This window comes from Adelges cooleyi, unplaced genomic scaffold, assembly GCF_023614345.1.
Source record: "Adelges cooleyi isolate 19-005CV unplaced genomic scaffold, UGA_ACOO_1.1 ACOO_flye_CR_arks_rails_tigmint_CR_PRNA_651, whole genome shotgun sequence".
Classification (NCBI taxonomy): Eukaryota; Metazoa; Arthropoda; class Insecta; order Hemiptera; family Adelgidae; genus Adelges; species Adelges cooleyi.
This window is the reverse complement of record NW_026096352.1, coordinates 6876482-6901385: the sequence shown is the minus strand read 5'-3', so window position 1 is coordinate 6901385 and position 24904 is coordinate 6876482. Positions and strand designations below refer to the sequence as shown.

The 24904-nt window shown below is 32.1% G+C and overlaps 2 protein-coding genes across 4 annotated transcripts in view; one reads left to right on the top strand and one right to left on the bottom strand.

Moving 5' to 3' along the window:
* The first annotated feature begins 229 nt into the window (after positions 1 to 229).
* LOC126844615 (tubulin polyglutamylase TTLL5) overlaps positions 230 to 24904 on the top strand; it is a 42993-nt gene continuing 18318 nt past the window's right edge. For 2 of the 3 annotated variants that reach the window (XM_050582921.1, XM_050582923.1), the window contains exon 1: positions 246 to 843. In XM_050582921.1, coding sequence (XP_050438878.1) covers positions 622 to 843 — 222 coding nt within the window. In that variant the 5' untranslated portion in view covers positions 246 to 621. Of the gene's footprint in view, positions 844 to 24904 lie in introns of all 3 variants that reach the window. The other variant, XM_050582922.1, reaches the window with a different exon arrangement.
* Positions 11443 to 20473, bottom strand: LOC126844616 (uncharacterized). Its single transcript, XM_050582925.1, has 4 exons — positions 20290 to 20473; positions 13065 to 13526; positions 12652 to 12943; positions 11443 to 12583 (listed from the first exon to the last, which is right to left on the bottom strand). The coding sequence occupies exons 2-4, from the start codon at positions 13492 to 13494 to the stop codon at positions 11533 to 11535; spliced, it is 1773 nt and encodes a 590-aa protein (XP_050438882.1). The 5' UTR covers positions 13495 to 13526; positions 20290 to 20473; the 3' UTR covers positions 11443 to 11532.

Here is a 24904-nt window from a genome sequence, read left to right as displayed (position 1 = left end):
TATTGTACGTGAATACTTCTGAACTATTTTTTGTAATAATATTTACCCATAAGCAATAAAGTTATACAAGTATAGGCGTTTGTTATTTTGGTTTCTATGGCAGACAAACAAAAAAGCCATTTGTGCATAATATCTGTGTTCGTGTGAGCCGCATTGATAAAACTTTGCAGATAAGAAGCCGGTATAGACCTGTTTAATATTAGTTATTACTATTATAGTTTAGTGTTGTGTGTTGTTAGTTCATAGTTTTTATTTCTTATTAGTTTTGTTGTAGTAGGTAGGCAGCCTATTCGTATTTCATATTATTGGTTATTATACATATTGTTATTATAACTACCTATTCTACTTTGTAGTGACTAGTCTCTCAATGGTCGTTTTTAAAATGATTGTTTTTCATAATTTTGTTGGTCTCCAGTGTGCTAGTAAAGCTGTAGCCAAAAATTATATTAAGGATATATTTTTGTAAGTTTTGTAAATTAGTCAAACAAGATATCATATGAAATTCTAAGTCTTTCATTTACATGGATATTATTCAACCATCGAATAAGTCATGATGAGTTTATAAGACAATACGTTACACACTACTGTCTACTGCTCAAACTAGTTACTATAATTTTTAAAATGGAAATGCCCCAATTGTTAGAGAGTAAAAATGAGAATGCACAGAACGAGAAGTATATATTCAGATCTTCTAGTGGCAACAACACTTGTATTTTTTATGCGACAGCGTTGGACCACAGATTGGATGTAGTGCCGTGGAAAAAAATAAACTTATCATTTAAGTTGTTGAACGTTGATTCAAAACTGGTAGTGACATTACTAGCAAACCATGGATTTCGTGAGGTAAGCTATTTCTAAGTCTTGTAGAATATTTTTAGTTTATTGGATTAATTATCATCTTATATTTTGAGAAATAAGTGGCTAATGTGTTAAGATAATTGTAAATTAGTCTGTAGAACTCATATAATGTGATAAATACTTAGTCGATTTGGTAAAATGTTTCAAAGAATACTATATTCTACATTTATTTATTACAAACAATACCTACACAGTACACACAAATATACACAATACCTAATAAAATGTATGTGCTCCTTACAAACTTTAAGTGTAATAGGTTAAAAAATGAATTACATCTTCAATTTGTTAAAAAACAAATAATATTACCATCCTTTAAAAATAAAATATAATTCTAGAATGCGTCTGGATCTTTCAAGATAATTAAAGAACTTATTAAAGAATTAATAATAGCAACTTTACATTTACGAATTTGATTTTAAAATATTGACATAGGTAATTAAAAAGTTGGTGTTTTCCTTTATTTTTAAAATATCAAATTGAAAACTATTTTAATGTGCCTATAGGCCATAGTTTATGTTATATACATAATTTCAATGATATTTCAAAATAATTATAAAAATTAAAAGTAACTTAAATCTATATTAATTGCAATTCATGTTCGACAAATGAAGAGATAATACTTTTAAGATGTACATTATAAATTATGATTAATGGACACATGAACTTTAAAAGATTTTGTTGAAAAATATCCGCTATATAGAATATATGCTTTGCTGCAAAAATGTGTAAGTAAATATGGTTTCAATGATATTATCTATGTAGATGTGTTTTTTTTTAAACCTGGCATTACTAAAAATTAAAATAGTTAAACCCTTGAATTTTGTTTAATCAATATTTATTGATTAAACATTAACAAAACAACTCCATGACAAGAAACCCATTGTAAAAACCTTTTCTCTTGCCATTCACCAATGTAAAGAAAAATGATAAAAAAATATATTTGGCTTGCAATTTGTATTTGTTTACCAAATCCATATACATATAAATAAATGTTTGTCTGTTTGTCTTTTATGCATTAGTACACCGTTCATCCGATCGCCATGAAACTTTGGGAAGTTGTTAAGTCCACTCTCGTGAACCTAACTGACATAGTACTTTTCGAAAATTCCACCCCTAAGGATGACCTCAAACACGAACTTTGTACTTTAAATACGAAGTGTAAATAAATTAAATGTTTGCAACCATGGTACATAACCACGGTACTCGAGCAAATGGTAGGTGATGATTAAAGGAACAGGCCGATTCTATGCACCACGATTCTGGGCAAGCTTTTAACTATTGGAACGGGATCTGGGACCGGGACTGGGACCCTTGAGTAAGAGGAGGACATAATAACCGAAAAAAGTGTCACAAAAACGCTGTCACGCTGTTATCTGATAAGAGATCAGAGATGAGGGATGGGGTGGAGATGGGGATGAAGGTGGGTATGGGGATAGGGATGAAGGTAGGAATGGGGGAATGGGAATTATTTTTTTGTTCAGCCCTGGCAGACTAAATCTCGGGCAACGCCGGGTCCGGACAGCTTGTTTAAAATAAGGGAAAGCGGTTCTTACAAAATTCTTGTTTGATTGGTAAATAAAATGTTTCTGTTACACTTTATAAACAATTTGTACAAAAATCATTATCATAACTATTATGATAGGCTAGAAAACATGTTGAATGTGCTTTTGGCATTTTAGCTAACAAATGGGGGTCGTACATGCTACATACAGTTATAACATAACTTATATTAGTGCGGACACAGTACAGACATAACAGACGACATTAGAAAAACCAACTGTATTCATCATAATTTTTCGTAATGGAATGGACACCGTTTTGTAAATACTCTAACAATTTAGACGAATATCAAAAGATTCAAAACAAAGCTGCTATAGCTCGCAAGAAGGGTTCTTTGTTTATTTGTTCGCGATTCATACGCCAATTATTTTTAATCGAATGCTGGATTAGTTATATTTGAAAATCGTTTCCTTCAATAGTTCAATGTATACTCTCTTATATAATATATTACCTTGTATCACATTACTGTATTACAAAATTATAACTATTATCATATTTTATTATTTCATATAATTATTATTCATATTAATAGTAAAATAAAAAGTATGTTGACTCGATTTTTTTTTTAAATTCACACGTTCTATTTTCAAATTGCATCTTGTCGAAAAATTGCAATATAGTAATAGTAGTACTATTAATAATATATTATAAAATCAATGATAAATAATAAATTGGCTAAATGATGAATAATATATAACTAAGTAGTGATTAATAATATAATAATTTAAAGGAATATGGTCAGGCTTTGTATGAAAATTAGTAAAAAAAAAATTACTAAATGCTTGTTCTTTAAATTTCATAGTTAATACTAATTGAAGGGCACAGAGGAAGAAGGGTAGTAGGTCCATATATGAAAATTTTAGAGTATAGCAAAAACAAAGTTCGTGAATTCCTCTCCCTCTTACATAAGAACAAAAAAATTAAGTATTATTCTAAATGTATTTATTTAAACAATCTATTGACATAAATAAAAAAAAATAATGGAATATATTGAAAAAAAAATTTCATAAATGGACTAGTGACTACCCCCTGTGCCCTTCAATTATTTTAAAAATAATTTAATTAACAACTTTTTAGAAATATTATAACTATTTTATATAATTCAGATTTTATATATAAAACGATAATAATAAAAAGCCAACCCAGTAGGGTCGGAAATATGGGGGCAGAGCTTAGTCATAGGTTTATGTAGGTAGTCAAACCGTTAAAAAAACGATTCAATGCGAACAGTGCCGGATCTAGGGGGGGGCAAGTGGGTACCCTTGCCCCGGGCGCTGTTGGTATAAGGGCGCTCTTAAGTATATGAAAAATAAAAAAAAAGCCATAATAAATAAATAAAATATGTATAAATTATAAAATATTTCCAAACATCTATCAAGAAAAAGTAATATTATTACTATTAATACTATAATATTATTATTATTCGTATATATTTATCTTTTGTTTATATTTTTGTCCGGTGTTGACGTCTTTTATAGTTGTCCAGTCTTTATCAGTCTATTTGTTTTCGGAGAAAACCCAACCTGACGATCGACGATAAATGTTTATTGTATATTCTTTGTTAAAAAAAAGTACCTACGATAATATTTTTAACGTTCATTTGTTCCTGACGAGCAGCCCACAGTCGTCTCACATATTTTTTTATTATAACATTTATTACACGTTTACACCTAAAAACAAATAATGAGTTCAAAGAAAAAGCTTAGTGGGGCTGAAAATCGAAAACGAAAACAAGAAATTGAAAAAAATGTTCAAAAATTACCAAAAATCGTAAATTTCTTTACAAAAACAGAAACCTGTGGTAAGCAATTTTAACACCTGTCAAATTAAATTATATATTTATATTTAACTTTCATCCGGGCGCGCCCCTTTCCGTAACACTCGCGGGCGCGCGGCGGTAACTTACCGCCTCTCTGTTGTAGTAAAATTTTCAATATCGTTGTAGGATACATTTAGTATTGAATTATGGTAAATAAATATAATATACCTACAAAAAATAAAAATTTAGAAAAAAAAAAAATGTAAATAAAAAAAAAATAATACCATAAACGGGCGCGTCCTGATGGTAATTTACCGCTTAATTGTAGGTTAGTTCGACTTGGTACGTTTTACATTTACTTTAGACAAGTCACCATGAAACTTTAGCTAGTATGACACTATCACCTAGTGTCATATTATGTCATTTGAGAATACAAACCTCTCCCGTCTTCCTCATCGTGCTTAATTTATTCCTGCGCGCGTTTTTATGAATGGAGCGGTAATCTACCGCCCGCGCTCCCGGATGAAGGTTGTGTAATACATTTAATCAGGATTGAGATGTTTAAAATTTTTGTTTTGAACTTTTATTTAAAACATGTTTCAAACATCTAAATTGAATTGAATTCTAATTTTTTGTAACTATAAATTAATTTTTATTGCTTAATAAACAAATTTATAAAATTTAGTATTGAATATTAAATAATGAAAACATTTCATAAAAATCATTCACATTTTAGACTTAAGTAGGTATTTTTAATTTTACTAATTTGAATTATAAATATTGTTTATAAGTATTGTTTAGTCAAAACAGCTAATACAAGCTTAAAACATAAAAACTAATCAAAGGTCATATGTACAATCCAAAAAATGTATATATTGTAGTACCTTAACTCTGTGTTCATAAAACAATTGAATTAATGAATCTAATTACTGAATATGAATTAGTTAATATAAATTTAGTTAATTTATCACAAACATACCTTTCTTTACTTACCTTTAATTTATAGAACTGGTTCCTTCAAACGCTGAAAGTTCATCAACTATTATAGCCGAAGAAAAAAATACAAAAAATGTTATTTCTACAGAGCCTGCGCATAGTGATGTGGAGTATGATATAGCTATAGATGTGATTAAAAACAGTTGCGATAAAGTAGACACCATAAACTTAAATTTTGCTGATCTTGGTACATGGCCTCTAAATATTACAGATACACAAAGAACATATTTAGTGAAAATGAGGTACAATTATACTGAAATTCATGATTTTAGTAATTCGGAAAGAGACGGTAGAAATGTTAATTCCGACTGGTTTTTTAAGATACTTTTGAATGGAAAAAAATTAAAAAGGACATGGCTCAGCTATTCTTCTTATAAAAATGCACTTTTTTGTGTACCTTGTAAATTGTTTACTAAAATCGAAAACTCATCTAACGTATCGAAATTAGCATACACTGGCTTAACTAATTGGAAAAAAGTTACCGAAAAAATTCCATTACATGAAAATTCACCAATACATAAAAAAAATGTGTGTTCCTGGACTTCTTTGGAAATTGCATTGAATCAGTGTGAGGGTATAGATAAAGAATTGCAACTTTCTATTAGAAAAGAAGAATGTCACTGGAAATCCGTTTTACTGACAATTATAGACATTATAATGCATTTGGCAATGGAAGGAAGTGCGTTTCGAGGATCTAATGAAATTGTTTCGAGTGTGGGAAGTTCAAACCAAAGTGGAAAGTTTTTAAATTTGGTTAATCTAGTGTCTCATTATCATGAACCATTATCAAACCATATTGAAAGACATAAAAAAGGTGGTTTGTCTTATTTTTCTCATGGTATTCAAGATGAGTTTCTAGAGATTATTGCAAAAAGAGTTAAAGATGAAATTCTTTCAAAAATAAGAGAGGCGAAATATTATTCTATATTATTTGATTGTACACCGGACATTGCACACCAAGAACAGATGACCCAAGTTATTCGCTATGTTATACAAAATAACGAGAGTGAATGCGAAATTGTAGAAAGTTTTTTAAAGTTTGTGCGTGTATACCAAAAAACTGGTGAATCATTAACAGAAGAAATATTAGATTCTCTGTCAAAAGATAATCTTAGAATATCAGATTGTAGAGGACAATCATATGATAACGGGTCAAATATGAGTGGAAAAATTAAAGGAGTTCAAGCACGATTAATTGAAATTAATAAACTTGCAAGATTCATTCCATGCTCAGCTCACTCCTTAAATTTAATTGGTGTTAATTGTGCAAAAAGTATACCTGAAGTAGAAACGTTTTTCGGCATCGTACAGAAATTATTTAATTTCTTTTCAAGTTCAACGCAAAGATGGGATGTTCTAATGAATAATTTAAAGTTATCATTAAAAGGGTATAGTACAACAAGGTGGTCAGCTAAACATCGTGCCATAAAATCTTTAAATACTCAACTGGATATGGTTTTTAAAAGCTTTGACGTTCTTAAACAAGAAACATTATCAGAAGAAACAAAATTTGATGCAGATAATTTGATAAGATCACTTAAACGTTTACCTTTCATTTGTATGCTTACGGTTTGGGAAAAAATTCTCAGTGCAATTGACAGGATTAATATAATTTTACAAAAACCAAAATTAACAATTGATGTAGCTGTCAAACATCTTCAAAGCCTCCTTAAAATATTAGAAAACTTTCGAGAGCAAGGTATAAATGAGGCTTTATCCGATTCAAAGAATAAAGCTAAAGCATTAGGCATAGAAACTGAATTTCCAAAAGTCAGATTACGAAAAAAGAAACTTTTACCCGGAGAAATTGCAGAAGATGATTTTTATAACATAAGTAAAGAAAAAAAATTTTTAATAATGATCAAAAATGTTATTGACAATATTTTAACAGGACTACGTCAAAGATTTAAATCAATGGAAAATATCGCTCAAGATTTTTCATTTTTAGATCCAACAATAAATTATTCATGGCCTATGGAAGACTTAAAAAGATCCGGAGTAGATTTATGCAATAAATATGAAAATGACCTTAACAAATTTGAATTCATTTCAGAATTAGAGAGCTTCAAAGAGCATGTTTACAACATAAGTGAAGTTTTAAAAAAAGCAACCTTTTTTGAAATGTTGAATTTTATTTATAAAAATAAACTTCAAGATGCATATCCCAATATATCCGTTGCTTACCAAATATATCTAACAATGCCAGTTACTTCAGCTTCGTGTGAACGAAGCTTTAGCAAATTAAAATTAATAAAAACATATTTACGATCCACTACAGAGCAAGCAAGACTAAATAACCTATCGATTATATCTATAGAAAATAAAATAGCAAGGCAAATTAATTATGAAGATATAATAAATGATTTCGCAGCAAAAAAAGCTAGAAAAGTTAATTTTTTAATTTTCACAAATACAATTATTTTACTTAATCAAAATAACCAATTAAAAATCAATTTTTGTTTATGTGTTTATATTTTTTAATCGTTTTTAAGTATAATATTGACTAGTATATGGTTTCAATAACATTTTTAATATAAAATTATACTTTATTATTTGTACCTATTTAAATATTCTATTTTGTGTTGACAACACCTGGCACTCCGACCCCTGTAGCTCGTACTATATAAGGGCGCTAATTTTTTATTAGCCCCGGGCGTCAAATATCCTAGATCCGGCACTGAATGCGAATAATATGTACCTGATAGAAATATTAAATATGATTGAGGTTAATGGCCTATCAATATTAATTTGTTGCCGTTGTTATTATCATATTATTATTATTAACAAAAACAATATAATGTCATTTGTCGTATTTTAGTTGACTGTAATGTTTTTTTATTCACACATAGCAACATGGACATTTAATAATAATCGTTTTGATTTACGCCCATTTGGGCAATAGAGTATCATAATACGGTAAAAGTGTAATATCACCCGACTTTTTGGTTTTTCATAAAAAAAAAAGTTTGACTACAGATGTTTAACTAAATTGTATCTTATAGTCTACTTTATATGTGGGGTATTCTGAGTCAAATCACGCGGTCATCGGTCTGACCTCCTCAAATTTTTTTTCAAACTTCTTTTTGTCTAATATAATATCCTTATTTTTTGGAAAATGTTATCACTAATTTTTGCCACAAATATAGAGGTTTTTTAAGTTATTTTTCAAAAAAAATCGATTTTGACCAGTTTTAAATTTCTGAAATTTTTATCATAAAATCAGAGACTTAAATCAAATCTTTTCGTCTAATAACCGGGGTGGGCCGAGATTTATTTCTATTTTTTTTTTAATAATGAAAATTTCCCCGGGTGGTCACCCATCCTAGATCAAGCAGCAACGGACACAGCTTAACCTCAGATGCCGCGTGGCAGCTGAGGTCTCCGCCCACACTATGCCCCTGCGTATTATTTTTGATGTTATACGTAAGGAACATTTTTCACTTTTTACTTCTAAAATATGCAAAAATTCACAATTTACCAAGACATATTTTATTTTTAATAAGAAAACTAAAATTACATCTTTTTTTCAGAATTTGAAAAAAAAAATTTTACATAAAACTACACCTAAAAAAGCGAAATAATAGAAAAAAAATTTGAAATTTTTTGGGGTTTAACCTTTATGAAAAGCACTATATCTTTAAAATAAGACATAACTCACTTTTATTAAGTCTTCAGCTACTAAAGTTATTAAGCTCTAATAACCGCTCTATTTTTATACGCTATAAAATGTATGGTTTATACTATATATTTGAGATGAGCTCGCCCTCCGAAAAAAACCTTTGTGGGTTCAATGTCTTATAATTTTAAAAAAATGGTCAGTGCAATTATTGTATTCCATTGAAAATATTGTCAAATCCGGTTTTATAAGATCTGTGAACCATGGATGTCCTTTATAAACTGGATGTTACGCACATACTTATTATATGAGCGTTTCTTCTACTTGAATAGTTTTGTTTTGTTTTAGAAAGTGGCAGTCTAGTACATTCGGAGTCCATAAATTCCTTTCTAAATCCGCCCACTGCTAAAAAGTAAAACCGGTAATCGCGCATAGCTTCTAAAAAAAGTGAGCGTTGACTATTTTTATACATTTATTTTGTTATATAGTCTTAACTTTTTTGAATAGGATAAAAACATGAAACCGTAAAACATTGTTTTATTTTATTATTATTCTACTATAGAAACTCTTCAATCTATAATTGGCTCGGCCTGGCCGTAGTCACGCGAAATATTATTATTCAATTTGGGTTTGCTATTACCCTCGAAAATATACTTTCTACTTTAACGGTATCCGACCGTTATTTATATTTTATTAAGAGCGTGCCCTTTTGGGTAGAATCCCTGCTGTTTACCATATTTCAAACCAGTACATCTTGCTATGCATTTATAATCTGTTGTTAAGCGCACATTGTGAATTGCAAACGCTGTCGGTTGTACCGAATAACGACTGATACAGAGAATGTTTTAGAGATGTATTTTGTTTTTTATGTATAGCACTTTTTTTTTCTTATCGAACATGGCACGTTTTTACCGTAGTCAGATATTATACCTATCAAAAACCGTCACACTATACACAATAACAAACTGGCATTGCATTATCTGCCACAACAGGAATTCTATCACGTTCGACGTGCTGTGTCTTTTTTAAAGTGACCGTGATTTTTTTTTTATTATTATTATTAATTAATGTTACCGTTATATGCCGTTTTATTTATTATTTAAAAAATCGCACCTACAGCCCTGGTAGACGGTAGTATAGTCCATTTCTATGGATTTATGTCGCGTGGTTCTAATTAGTATAATTTATATTTAATCTTTCAAAGGGTTAAAACTGACGTTATTAGTAATGAACTCCAAAGAGTGGTACTTTTTGGTTTCCGAGTTCTAACTCTAATGTAAGAGATCGTCCCAAGGGACAAGCGATAGATAATGATTATGAGTTTGCAATTAATAATTTCTAATTCTATAAGTAAGAAAAAATCTAGTGGCTAGAGCATTTCATGAATTAAATAAATTATAGTAGAGTATTTAGTAGAAATATAATATAATATTTAGTCCACCAAATATTATACCAGTGTTTGGAAATAATGTATTCATTGAACTTTATTCCTTTTTAGAGGAATGCATTCATGAGTGCATTACATTTATTTTAAAGAAATGAGAAATGGGAACGCATTCGTTTTATATCGGAATGTGAATGCAAATTAATGAAATTCCACAAAAACATATTTTCTATTTAAAAGCAAGAATTATTTTTAATAATATTCTTAGCCAAAATTTGAGTGGCTTTAACGTACTGGTTAATCTTTTGACATATATTAAGTCTACCTACATTTTTCTAAAGGTATATTATTACAAAACAAATGTATAGAGTTTACATAGAGCTACTATGTCTATACATTTGGTAATAAATCGTACTATTTTAATACCTATTTAGCATAAAAGCAAATATTAAACATGATTTTTTTATTGCTTTAGTAAGCACTTGAAATCTTTCCATTTCTTATGAGTGTGAAACTGAGTGCATTACTTGTAAATAAAAAAAAATTTCTAAACACTGTATTTACTACTAATATTATACGTTTTACCGCGGTGTTAATACGAATTCTGAGTATACTGAAAGTATAACTGCTATAAAACATATATTATATTTTCTTCTATCACCGAAAAGAAGTATAGGATTTGTTCGAGTCGAAAATCAAATTACCTCCATTTAAACAAAATTAACACAACGCTTCTGGCTTCAAGGAATCTAAAAGCCAGTCGACCAATCCATCAAAAACAAATTAAAACGCAGTATTGTCTGCATTCTATTGATCTTTCGTCTTCGGCTCAGAGCTGAGAATGCTGACAACGTTTTAACCACTATACTGAATTTTTTATATATATATATATATAATATGTTATACAGTTTAAGAGATCAGACATCTTTACGGCATAATACAAAAAATGTTGATAAATAACATCTTCTTGTCAATAAAACATCCACAAAAAAAATATAATTTAAGTATTAATATTGACACGTTTACTCCGAAAAATATTCTAAACAGTTAAAATAAAAATTCTGTCTATTATCTTTTTTTTTTTTATGCGAGTTTTTTGGACCTAAAACATTGGTTAGATAACCTGGATGTAATTATATAGTGCACTTCCGCCATGAGAAATTTTTAAAAATCTGTATCTGCTCCGCTCCGTTGTCGAGGTATGTTTTTCGGGTATTCATTTTTTTTTCAAACAGACTGATAGGAGACAAACATTTCCCAACAATGTAAAAGAAAAACAATGTTTATTTCTTAATAAATAATTAAACGGTAAGATAAATACAAGTATATAGTTATATTATTCTATCGAGAGATGTCTTATATAATAGGAAAACATTCAGAACAGAACCAGTGCGAACCGCCGTTGGGTTCTAACCGGTAGTTATTGCGTTGGATCCACGCGTTCAAGTCTTTGATCTCATCTCGGGTCACGCCACCCCAGTTAACAACGTTGCCAATTTTGCTGATCTCCGGGCAAACGGCCACCACGGACTTAATGGTGTCCACCCCAATGCACGGAAACAGTTGGTTCACGTATAGGCAATTGAGGTTTCTGGTCAGTCCACCGTCCTCGTTCAGCACGTCCGTCAGGCTGGTCGCACCATCCATAGATAGACTGTAAATGTGCAGTACCTTTAAGCGGGGCGCACGACGCAAAATCGTTCGCAGCGTGTCGGCGTCTGTGATCTTGCACAACTGTAACTTCTCGAGTTTGCTCGGAGCGGCCGTGGCGATGGCCGAATAGGTCGGCAGTGCTGACCACCTCATTTCGGCACCGTCCACGGACAGCGTTTCCAGGTCGGTGAGCGACGGTAGAAACGCACTTAGGTCGACTACTGGCACCCTGTCGACCCGGCTGAACTTGATAGACACCTCACGCAGACGCCGGGACTGCGGACCCGACAGGTATTTGCACAGCTCGTCTACCCACGTCTGTTCCGCCGGTACGGTCTGCAAATTGATCTTGGTAAGAGTGCTTGGCAACTGACCGAGCATGTGAGGGGCATGCAGCGGCTCCGAAATGGTCAGCCTATCCAGTCGAGTGCACGTGTCACAAAGCGCTTGCAGTCTGGTCGAGGTCATCCGGCACGCGTTGGCCATAGTCAGCTGTAACCGCTTGGTCGTCGTCGGCGTCGTGAACTTGTCCAACAACTCCAGCGCTCGACCCACGTGACAGTACTCTCCTAGCGTCTCTAGGTTAGGCACTTTTTTCAGCGTCAGCAGAATACCTACACTCGTCACGCTCGTGTTGGCCATGTTGAGAGCGCGCAACGTCGAGCAAACCAGTGTGCTCTTCTGGCAGTACTCCAGCACAAACGACATGTCGTCGATATTGGTTCTATCCCCGACCACTCTGGTCTTGAATTTCCTGTAAAAACGTAATTCGTCATCAGTTCGTGTACAATTTATAGAAGAGGAAGATGAGGTGTACTTTACTTTGACAACGCACGTAGAGTTTGCATTATCGTTACCATCTTGGTGGGCGTTTGCCTGTAACCGCATTTGGTGGTGGCATACGAATGTTTTTGTTTGTCTCTGATTTCGATTTGTAACAACAGATTCTTGATACCGACGTCCGTGACTTGGCTGGAATTGGAAACGTCTAATTTCTCTAGTGCGAAACACGATTGTCCGACGGTTTTCAGGATTTTATCGCAAGCGATATTTTTGAGCACCAAACACTTTAAGTTGCTCATTGCCAACAACGCCGACTGAAACAGTTGCGCGTCTGAAAAACAATAACCGGCAAATATGAGTTAAGCTGATAACGGCGAGGTCGTGATTTGATTTATGCGACGCGCAATATTATCATATTTATGTTAGGTCAAAATACTAGCCAAATAATTTACCTAATCGCAGCAACGTAGGCCTAGTGAGTTCCAATCTCTCTAGTCCTTTAGCCTCAGCGGCCAATAGCCTGAGCAACGTGTTCTGGTGGCTGCAACCGTAGTAACAGCATAGCTGTATTTTTAGCTCATTAATGTCCTTGTCTAGCATGACTGCTAGCAGACACAGCGGCACGGCGTCCGCCGTAGCACTGATTGAGTGACCCTCGCGAGCCACGTCTGCCAGCTTGTCCATGCACTTGCTCAACAGGCGACGGCGGACGGCTGGAGGCGTGGCAGACTGCCAAAAGCGTCGCATCCGGTTCCTGGCGAATGTCATTGTTTGCGTCGAATGGATTAGCTCTTGTATCTGATAACACGTTTGCACGAGATTGGATACGACTCTATCCTCCGACAAGCTCAATAGACTCTTCGGTTGATAACGACACGGCATGATTGCGTTAACGGTCCAGTGACTGAATTCACCTATGTACACCAAAATTCGACCACATTTTATTAGTCCAGCATAAAATATTATACTTAATAGGCATTTAAACTATATAAAAGAATACTTTTAGTGGGTTCCATAAACGTTCATAAAATATTAATTAATCAATAGATGTTTAGTAGATTCCTTAAATATAATTTAGTGGTCACATTAAATGTATCAAATTGTATGCAATCCGGAAATAGAGTTAAGTTTAATATCGCTGGGGTAAATATGAAGTGAGAGATTATGTTGCTACGATTACTTTAAACCAAATGTTTATTTCCATGCTGTTATCAATCAAATTCGTGGGGCACAGAGTTAAAATTATTATAATTTATGTAGGTCTAAAGTCAATCCTACTATAAATTAACCACTTTATATCATAAACTGTTATAATTATATAACTGTATATCGCAACTCGAATGTCATTAGGATAGACAACTAAATAAATATGCTTTTTTTCTGTGAAATTAAGTTTTAAATTTTAAAACAACGACTTTCTAAACAAAAAGTTTTTCAGCCGAGTCTGCAACCACGAAAGAGCATTTTCATGTCTCGTTGAAATACTGAATAAATTTAAATTAGTTGCGGAATTATAATTGAAAAAAAAAAAAATTACATGGAGCTCCCAGTTACAGCATAAGGTCAAGTAGATTAAAAAATTATGTACAATCAAGTTTCTGGCTAAAATTGTAGTGTTTATTATCTGGCCAAAAGTAACTTAACATAGAGAATTAAATTATTTTGAATTTATTATTTAGTTCTAATTTGAACGTTGAACGTACAACATATCTCTTATCTCATATTAGAAACAGCGTAACAGATTAACATTCGAAATGGATCCGAAATGGTCTTTCCGATAATTGTCTTTCGTCGTCGCTTCGTAGTAGCGACTGAAACGAATGATTTTTGGTACCTTGCGGCGCGTAACATAATACACACTACAATTTTAGCCAGAAACTTGATTGTACATAATTTTTTTATCTCCTTGGCCTTATGCTGTAACTCGAAGCTCCATGTAATTTTTTTTTTTTAATTATAATTCCACAACTAATTTAAATTTATTTGGTATTTCAACGAGACATGAAAATGCTCTTTCGTGGTTGCAGACCGGCTGAAAAACTTTTTCAATTTTTGATAACGCTTTTTAGGTTACGCTTTTTTCGGTTATGTGCCAGAGCTAAGACATGAAAATGTCAAAAGAAGCTGTTGAAAAAAAAATGTATACCCGCACAAATGGTGAGGTCAATAGGTGGGGCAAATGTTCAATAGGTTCAATAACACAGTGAATAATTTGATAGACAATTTTAGGTTCTTCGTTATTTTTCTTGACTTAGCTATAGTACATAAAAAAATTAATTTGATATTTACCTCATATACTACTTTATATATACAGAGTGATTTATTAATGATAAGGCAGTAGGCACTAATTTTTTCTTTAAATAATTCTTTAGGATTTCTTCTTGAAAACATTTTTGTTTATGTTATTTTACAATATTAAACAGTAGGTATTCAACATTTTACTTTTTTTAGTATTTCCCAAAACGTCATCAACTTTTAAAACTTAAACGGAAACGTTTATATTTAATAACTTTTTTAAAAGAACACAATTTTCTGAAAACCCGTTTTAAATAACCACTTTTAGTTAATTAAGTTTAAAGTTTAAAGCAGAATGAAGGGAAGAGTGTAGGATTTAAACAAATAATCTAAACCATTAGGTCTATACGCTTCTAATTAAGTATTTTATTTTTGAATAATTTTTTTATTTGATTCAGAATTTTTTTAAGAATGAAAAATTGTCATCCTTAAATTTTAATGAATCTATTACTGCCCATTATTCTAATAGGTAGCGATTCCAATGATTTTACGCCACGAACTAAATTTAAAAACAATTGAAGAACAAAATTACACCTATTACGAGAATATTTTGTTACAGGGTTAGGGAATATTTAAAATTAGAAATTACCAAGAAAAAAATAGTTAAATTTGAAGTGGTTAGTACCGTTCCGAAAACATATGAAGGGCTGCGGGGAAAAAAGATCAATGTCATTTTTTTTTTGAAAATGAGATTTGGTATCAAATTATTTGTATTTATGTATTGTATCTTTTATGAGCTCGAACCAGGGAATAAAATAGATTAGTCGAGAGTAACGACCGCCGGAAGTTTAGGCCTACAGGCAAAATGTATTACGTTTTGAAATTAAAAACATGATTTTCTCAGAATGTTAAAAAATTGACATTGATCTTTTTTCCCCGCAGCCCTTCATATATTACGTCTTATAGGTACATTGGTGCATACAATTTCTAGTTCAGTTTCCTGTAGTACTCCAGAAAGATGACGGAAACTTAGGTGCTCTTCTTACCGGCTATTATTATTTATATTATTATTATTATGATTATCAACACTTCATATTTTTTGTTAGAGGTAAAGAGATATAATGCTCTTAGCTTCCATTGCTAGAGCATTCGGGTAAAACACTTTTAACCCGGAATAGGTTTTTTGGATGGGAGAGAACTTGTACAAGGGGGCACAGCGTTTAAGAGCGAAAAAGCGTTACAACGCGATACCCTAATTTAACTGATCGGCGACAAATAACCTGATCCAAGTAGCAGTGTACTAGAACTAAAGAAGTTTTTTTTTAAATAATCGTCTTACTAGAATTTTTTTTCCCATATTGTAAGTCGTATAAACTCTGTTTTAAGACCACAAGAAAATTGAACAAAACGTACTACCTTAGTACCTATCCAATTGTGGCGTTGCAATGCTTTATTGTAAATTGCCAAAAATGGATATTTACCACGCCGTTAGATTCTACAACAAACACCTGCTGCAGCTATTAAGTATTAACGCATTTTTTTCTCTATGGGAAACCATTTGCGATTAAAAAACCTGTGTAAGCAGTGGATAGAGCGTGAACAAAAGTAAAAATATTACAGAGGGTAGTTGATAAGCAGTGGTCGTTGACGTTGTTGGCAGCTTTGGCCGTAGCACGGCATACCTAGTACTTACATACGCATAACAATTAACAACTCTGACCGTGATTGGCAGATTGCTAATAATAATAAGTTTAAGTGTGCAATCTCAGACAGTGAAATAAGTTCAAGGTCGCTGTTGTGCACAACATTACACCGGCCGATAACTGATAGATAAGAGAAAGCTATATAAAACCTGCAACACTACAAGTAATAGTATACACATAGTGTTTACCTTAAAAATATGCCGTTATCACTCGACGTGTTACCGTTCAATGTTAAACCGCCGCGTATTTTCTGACTGTTGACCTCCCGTTTCAACACACGCGCTCGCCGCGCACATTGGGTTTAATTTATATATTATTATAATCTACTTAAACATTTTATTATTGTGTTGTGTGTTCTGGTACAAATGATATTGTTGCGATTGAACATTTTCCAAACTCCATTAACGGTAGGTATGTTTCCTAACCCGGCAGCCGCGGATTTTGGACCGGCTGCGTTAATGACACCGATGACTGACCTCGATCACAGGCTGCAGGTTATCAACAGTATTGAAATCGATAATCGTTAATTCCATTAGAATATTATTATTATTATTACTATAACGTACACATACGTCGGATGACGTTCATTTTGTGTTCTGGCCTATTGTAAAGTGTGAACACTTAAAGACTCAGTACCTATACACAATTGATTTTCATTATCAAACATAAATTCTCGATAAACTGACGGCGCTAGTTTCCATATTTTATCATCAGGACTCGGTATTTATAGCAAATTAAAACGCGCTTTAACTTGACCTTAAAAATAATAAAAACGACACAAATTAAAAACATTGTCAAAAAAGCCACCCCAGAAATGGAGACGGAGCGTATTAGAACCGGAAAAGTCGTTAGGAATTATATTACATAAAAACTATGGAAGTGATAAAGTCATTTAAAAATAACGCTTCGTTGCAAAACTGTAGACGGTCAAAACCATTAAATAAAAATTGATTTATAGACATTAAATCTGTGTATAATCGTGTTATTTGATTTTTTGGATACAGCTAGTACCACGGAAAGTATGACTTTAGACTTTTTGGATTTTTAAAAGAAAAAAGTAATCTAGGTAAAGATCTAGGATTGTTTGCTCTATAACATATGAAGTTTTTAAAAATGTGTGAAGTAATTATTATGTAATTCATTATTCGTTATATATTTTGGTTGATGATAATCTACGGTACATTTTATTGGTCGATATGAAAATGTATTGAACTGTAAAAAAAGATAAAAAAAAACTCTGATAAGATAATTTTTTTTAATTTATAGCGTGCCGTAATTTTAAGATGAATAATGAGTAATTGTGGTTTATTCTCCGTCTACGATTATTATATGTTATTAACAGTATAATATCTTAATTAACAATAAAATGAAAATCGTTTATAGAAACCAGTTGATTCATTCACACATAGCAACATGCTATTAACTAATACGGCAATAATGTAATTTCCCCCTACTTTTTAGTTTTTCATTAATTATAATAAAAAATTGTCTATTTATTTTAAGGCAATGTTTTATGTTGTGTAAAAAGTTATAGTTTTTTTCTAGCCGGCTTTTTGTATCTCGCATCAATCGCAAATTTCAAAGCATGACAGACAATGTATAAACTGATTTACAGTACCCGAGCGCGGTAAAAGCAAAATCAAATACTTTTTATAAGGCAAAAAGTAGTAAGCACAAGCAAATTAATAATTGCATTATTAACAAAACGGCCACGAATGTCCCAGTACGCCAGAGCTCACTACAGAAAAAGGTTTGAAATACCTATTTGATAAAAAAAAACCAGACCAGTAGGGCGGGCATAGTGGGGGATGGAGCATATTAGGATCAAAGAAGTCTGAAAAGTGATAATATCACTTTTAAATTAACGCTTCTATGCGAATCTGTGGATGGTAAAAATACTAAATATCTGTATAAACATTGTAAATGCAAAGATGCGGCTAAATTTTGTTTTCGTTTAGAGTAGATACGATTATGATTGATCGTTTGTCTGAATATAATCTGTGGCTTTTGTTATACATGCATCGTGATTAACTATATAATGCAAATATTTTTAAATTTTGGGAATTCTTATTTGAATAGATTTCTATAAATTATGGAGGAGGAAAAAAAATGTAAATAAATAACATTTTAGGCATATTTGCTAATGTTTTTTAAAACCTATTGCTATGAAAACAATTTAGTCACATCGTAAAAAAAGCAAATATCATAAAGAAAATTCATACATAGTACATAACTAATTTGCATAATAATATAGTGTATGTATCGAGTTTATACGACCAAGCTTGATCACTAGAGGAGACAAGTGTAAATAGAAAATACGTCGGCGCTCTGCAGAAAAATGATCGCGAACATTTAAAAGGACGAGATGAACATGAGAAAAAATATTTAAATTGTTTACTCCAACACTGGCAATCAATATTGATTTGATAACGCCCATTAGGGATTTGTTTTGAAAACTAACAAAAAAACGATTAAAAGTAAATATGACAGACGTGGAAAGATCTATTCGATTTTATCCTTTTGTTCGTAGTACAATGATTTACTTAATACTGACTGAAAATAGTACGTAGTAGTCATTACTTTCGATAAACGTATAAATAAATATAACAGCAGTTTTTTTTTATTCAAAATCACATAAAATACAAAAAAAAACCAACGTTATAATACAATTATAAGCAATGAAGTGAATAGATTATGTATACAATGTAATTTAACGTTAATCTTTTCTAATGTAAAATTAAGTTTGTAAAAGAAATGTAGTATTTATTTCATAAGAAATTTTAACTGTTCTTGCTCGAAAAATGTATTTGGTATGAAAAATATATAACTTGCTTACAGCGAAACTTTATTTTAATAATCTTTTTAATGTTACTTATGTTGTTAAAATAATTAATCGTGTAAGTAATTGCGGAAAAATTTGTTCGAATTAAAAAACTAATACCTTTTCAACGTTAAAGTTAAAAAGACACAAATAACAATTATTTTAAAACAAATTTTCTAGATCATTAGTCAGACGTATTGGAGAACCGCAAACACTTCTTTAATAATAATAATATTTCGTTACAAATTGTTTTCATGTTTTTTTTTCAGGTATCATTACCATAATTGAAGACCTTGTGGCAACAAAATGTAAATTTTTTTTGATTTTTTTGCAAATTTTGCGTTAGTTGGTGCAATAATCAGACATGTCTGACTATTATATACTTACCCTAAAACTAAAATCTACAATTCTTAAAAAAATTCTAAAAAAATGTAATTGAATTTAAAGGGTTTTTTTTTTCTGAAAAATTTGAAAAAAGGACATGTCTGGTTGTTCCCCCAAAGTCTTCAATTTTTCTTAATTAATTATTGTAATTTACAAACCCGGAATGAACGGCGATAAATGTGTGTCTTTCAAAAATGTATGATTTATATTTTTCCATTTGTGGTCGTTAATTAATATTTTAACATTTAATTTTACCAAGGACGTTGAAAAATAAATTACTCGTTGGAGTTATTTACTTGTATGTTGAAAACAAACAAAAATGATTTATATTTAATTTTCCCCGATTTCATTAATTGTGACACCGCGGATCCGATTCAATAAGCCTTGTGCTGACCTGTTACCCTTAGATTCTCGCTTTGTCTTAAAGGTACTAAAAGGTCTACTTGTAAGGTTAGATTGTTTTGTGAATGCGAGAATGGTAGGTACCTTTAAAAACCTTTATTTTATTTTTTACCCGTTAATAGCTTGACTTACAATTAATCTTACTCCGATGTCATATATGCGACGGTTTGGCGGTGTTGAAATTTGTGAACGTTTCCTCTACCGGACCTGAACGATTTATCCCACCGATCGATCACTTGGAACACCGAAGAGCGTCTGGCACTGACATGACGGCAGCGGTACCGCGTTATCGACTACACTGAAGATATGGCGGAACGACCGGGAAACATGTAATCCACATGTGCTGGCAGATACTCTTACCACTACTCCTGTCGGTGAGACGCGGCGCCGGCGAAGGGAACACAAACAAACAAGATTAGAGAAAACAATATCATCGCCTACTCTTACGGCATAATAACAACAATACCATTATTATCAAGTTATTTTTATTATTATTATTTATTATCCTCTGCGTTGTCACCGCGGTCCGCTTAAAAGCTTAACGCTCGCTTAAACAACTCGCCGACGCGTTCTGGTTTGCTTGCGCGTTACACATAGATTACCCCGTGTTTTTTCACCGAAATAGAGAACCGGGCTTAGACAGCTAACTCAGATGTCGAGCCCAAGTCATAACCTATAGTACATACCGTTTATTTTATTTATAGTATAGTGCTATTTGTTAACCAATAAGCTCACTTAAACAGGCGTAACTCTAGAGAGAGAAGAAGTGTGCTTAGCTCCTCCAAAATTTGTTTACATTCCTTACATTATTTTCAATATAAACTAGAGAAAATCCCGTTCATCGTGGCCACGACAGCTGACAAGTCAAGACCATTATCGCCCTGAAGATGGACTCTGCAAAGAGTCCGAAACATCGGCATATAACTAGTGACGTGGATATATCCGAAACTCTTTCGAATGATATAACAATCCACGAAACCTTCAACGCATTAATTTTACTACATTGTTAGTTAACTTAATTTTTGTAAAAATTAGTACATATATTTTGGCTTTCCCGTAAAATCACGAGCGTACTTACTGTACTGCGACGGCCGACGGACACAAGCAATGAGCAGAATAAATGCATAAAAAACGTTTGTTTGTCCTACAAAGTACAGCCTAGTAGGGGTAGTTATATATATATTTTTTACACTTGTTTATATTAACAAAAACGCTTTTAAAAAACAAAGTATAAAATAAATTTGACTATTTGTTTTTGATTTCTTGCATAGTCTATACAAATATCGCAATGTGTCTATTAACATATTTCTTCATTAAATAACCGCAAACATAAATGAAAGTATTTACTTCAGGGAGTGGTAAATGTCTGTTGCCTACAAAATCGACATCAATTTGATTTTTATCTTCATTCAAACTGCCTTAAAATATGTAAATAATAATGCTAAGCAGCCGGTTTGCCCCGGTGATTATTTTATACACATTGTAACCATATAACAGAAAAAAATATATTTTTCATATACAACGGTATTTTATTTAGAAAATATTAGTTATAAAAATGTTAAATTTCATTATTGTTTTTTTCTTTATATTTATTTAAAAATCTTTAGGTAACATTTTATCGTAGAGCTATTTTATCAATATGTATGCATTTTCCGTGTTTTATTTCAACTAAATGCCTTATCAGTGTACACGGATGGGTGACCCTGAACAACAAATAATTTTTTTCGACGAGGTGGTCTGCTTCTGCGCCAGATGTTAAATTATGACTATTTTGTTTACATCGTGAGTGAGTTATTTGTTTTCAAATAATCCGTGAAAGTACAATTTCGTTTCTTTTGTCACTTACCTCCAAAACCAGTTACTCTGAAAGAAATTCAAGGCAAAAAAATCTGGTTTATTTAATTGCTTGCTCAAAAATCTCCATTCGTAAAATACTGACCAAAAAACGAATTAAATCAAATAGTTTAATTATTCAAAATTTTAACAGCGTTAGGATTAAATTTGTTTTTAAATAACATAATAAATATAATTGAAAGTAATTAAATTTGTTTTTTGATCTTGTTTTTAAATAACTGACAAAACGTGAACCGTTGTCATACGCGTTTACGTATTAGTCCCATTGAAAAGTATTCATTATTTTTTAGCTTCGATGCAAAGCGAAGGTATTGGTTCTACCATGATGTGGGCTTTTTTTTGTCTGTACACACTTTAACTTTTTTAATATTGGACCAATTCCTTCGAGTAGCAACTCTATAAATCACATATTTCATCTAGTTGGTACTTTGGGTGAGTAAAAGTTAAAAAGGTTTACTTCTTTATAGTTAAAATTTTAAAAAATAAAAAAAACCATACGAGTTTTTAAGTCAGAACTTTTACTGGCTATAATTTCGAGAAAAAGGAGTCGGGTCGAGTTGAAGTATATATGGAATATTTATTTGGTATTTGAAAGTGATTTGATCCGAGATGCCTAATACAGTAGAATATATGTACAGGGTCCGGCAAAAAAACCTCCCTTATTTAGAAATGGCACTGTATGAGTTGTGGTGGTGGTACAACGGTGGAGGGGGTATCGATCGATAGCTGTATACATGCCATTTTCTTCTGACCTAACCTAAACCAATTGCTAAGAATCATAATGAGGGAGAAGTCTGGTTTCAACAAGACGGTGCCACAGGTTACACTTTGTGCCTGTCGAGAATGACAACTTTCGAGAATGACCATAGCTCTTCGTGTCATTTCCGGTGTAATGGCAGCCACTGCCTGTTTGATTGCCTTCTTAAGTCCCCAAAGAAAAACACCACAAGGGGATAAATCAAGTGACCTTGGCAGTTAGGTGATGTCTCCTCGCAAAGAGAGAAGACGTCCAGGAAACACCTCTCTCAATATTGCTAGGGAGCGCCGCGAAGTGTTACTTGTGGCATCGTTTTGTTGGAACCAGACTTCTCCCTTGTCATGGTTCCTAGCAAAACCGGTTTAGGTAAGGTCAGAAGAAAATGGCATGTATACAGCTATCGATCGATACCCCCTCCACTGTTGTACCACCACCACAACTCATACAGTGCCATTTCTAAATGAGGGAGGTTTTTTGCCGGACCCTGTATAATGTAATAAAAGCAAGAGGCGATGGAGAGGTCCCAGGTCTACAGGAATTGTTATAAATAAAAGTTGTAAAAGTGAATTAAATCACTTTTAAATAAACGCTTTGATGCTTATTTGTACATACAGCACCTCAATTGAAGAATCGGTCATTTCAAAAACGGCACAAATCACAAAACTGAAATTTTACACTAGCCACAAAAAACTTCATAAATAGTTTTTGCAGTGATTCTAATTTCTTGTACTCAACAAATTTAGTTTTCACACAGAATACGTAACTAAGTATATAATTATCAAATTTGACAAAAAGTCATATTTGAAAAATCGGTGACTTATGTCGTTTTTTGAAATGACCGATTAAATTTAATGTTTTCTAACTTTGCTGGCAGTGTAATACTGTGCTTGGTTTGGACTGTACTGGCTTTAAAATACTAACTACCGATTTGCATCGAAGGGTTTTTTCCAAAGTGATTTTATCACTTTCAGATTTAAAAATTTCTGTAAACCTGTGACCTCATTATGCTCCGATGTACTGTACTGGTTTTTTATGTCTTGATGCGGAGCTAATTGTTGGATTTACAGTGATGTTTCTTTTAGCGTCTGGACAAAATTAACTTTTAGTAATGACCAGGTTTTCTAAATAATCTCATCGTCTTATAAAAATAAACAACTTATCTGTACTAGAGTTTATTTGGCTGGATAGAAGAGAAGAGGGTGCAAAGTTCTCCCATCCAAACGGATAAAACAATTTGTACAATAGTTGCAACTTTTAGTTGCGGTACAAGCTTCATAGGGCCTAGGGGTGGATACTTTTTAGCGACGCGTATTTGCGTTATATTAATTTTAAGGTTAGACTCTGGGGATAAACAATTTTAAAACACTGAATCTGGTCAAGGCACTCGGGACTATATCAATTATTTAATTTTTTAAACATAAACATTGAAATGTTAGGGTACAAAATTAGGCAATTTTAACGCACAGCTGTAAATGTAGTACAATATCGTACAATTACTCAAGTCATTGAACTGTTTACTTTAAAATATGTGGACGTTTGTTTTGGGATTATAAAAATAAAACATGAGTTATTACGGTTATATGTTTGTATTAACTGTAGGACTGCTATTATAATTTCTATTTTTGATATGTATTAAAAGTTTTTAATAAATGGTTTTAGAGAAAAAAAATGTATAAATCTAATAGGATATATTTTTTTTTTTGGCTAAATGGAAATGTTTTCAATAATATTATATATAAAACGATAATGCGTCGTTATCGTTTGACCTCGTTTTTTATTAATGAATCAGTTTATGATATATTTTAAAGTAAAACCGAACGCGTTTTGTCAAAACATAGGGAATGTCTTTTTGACATGGATGTGTCTTATCGCTGGGCGTCATTCTAAAAATTTGTCCGAAACGTAACGCTGGATATCACACTCAACAACCAAATCGTTGTTAAGGAAACGGTTTATTTTACTTGTTTGTGTTGTGTGTATCCATGTGCCGATGTATTCTTGTATAGCGTGGATACTTATGATTTTTTTTTTAGTTTATAAAATCATTACCCAAAATCACAGCTCTGAATTATTTCCTTTTACCCTAATACATCAATCCAACAATTTAGTAGCTACAGTAATAAATAAATATAATAG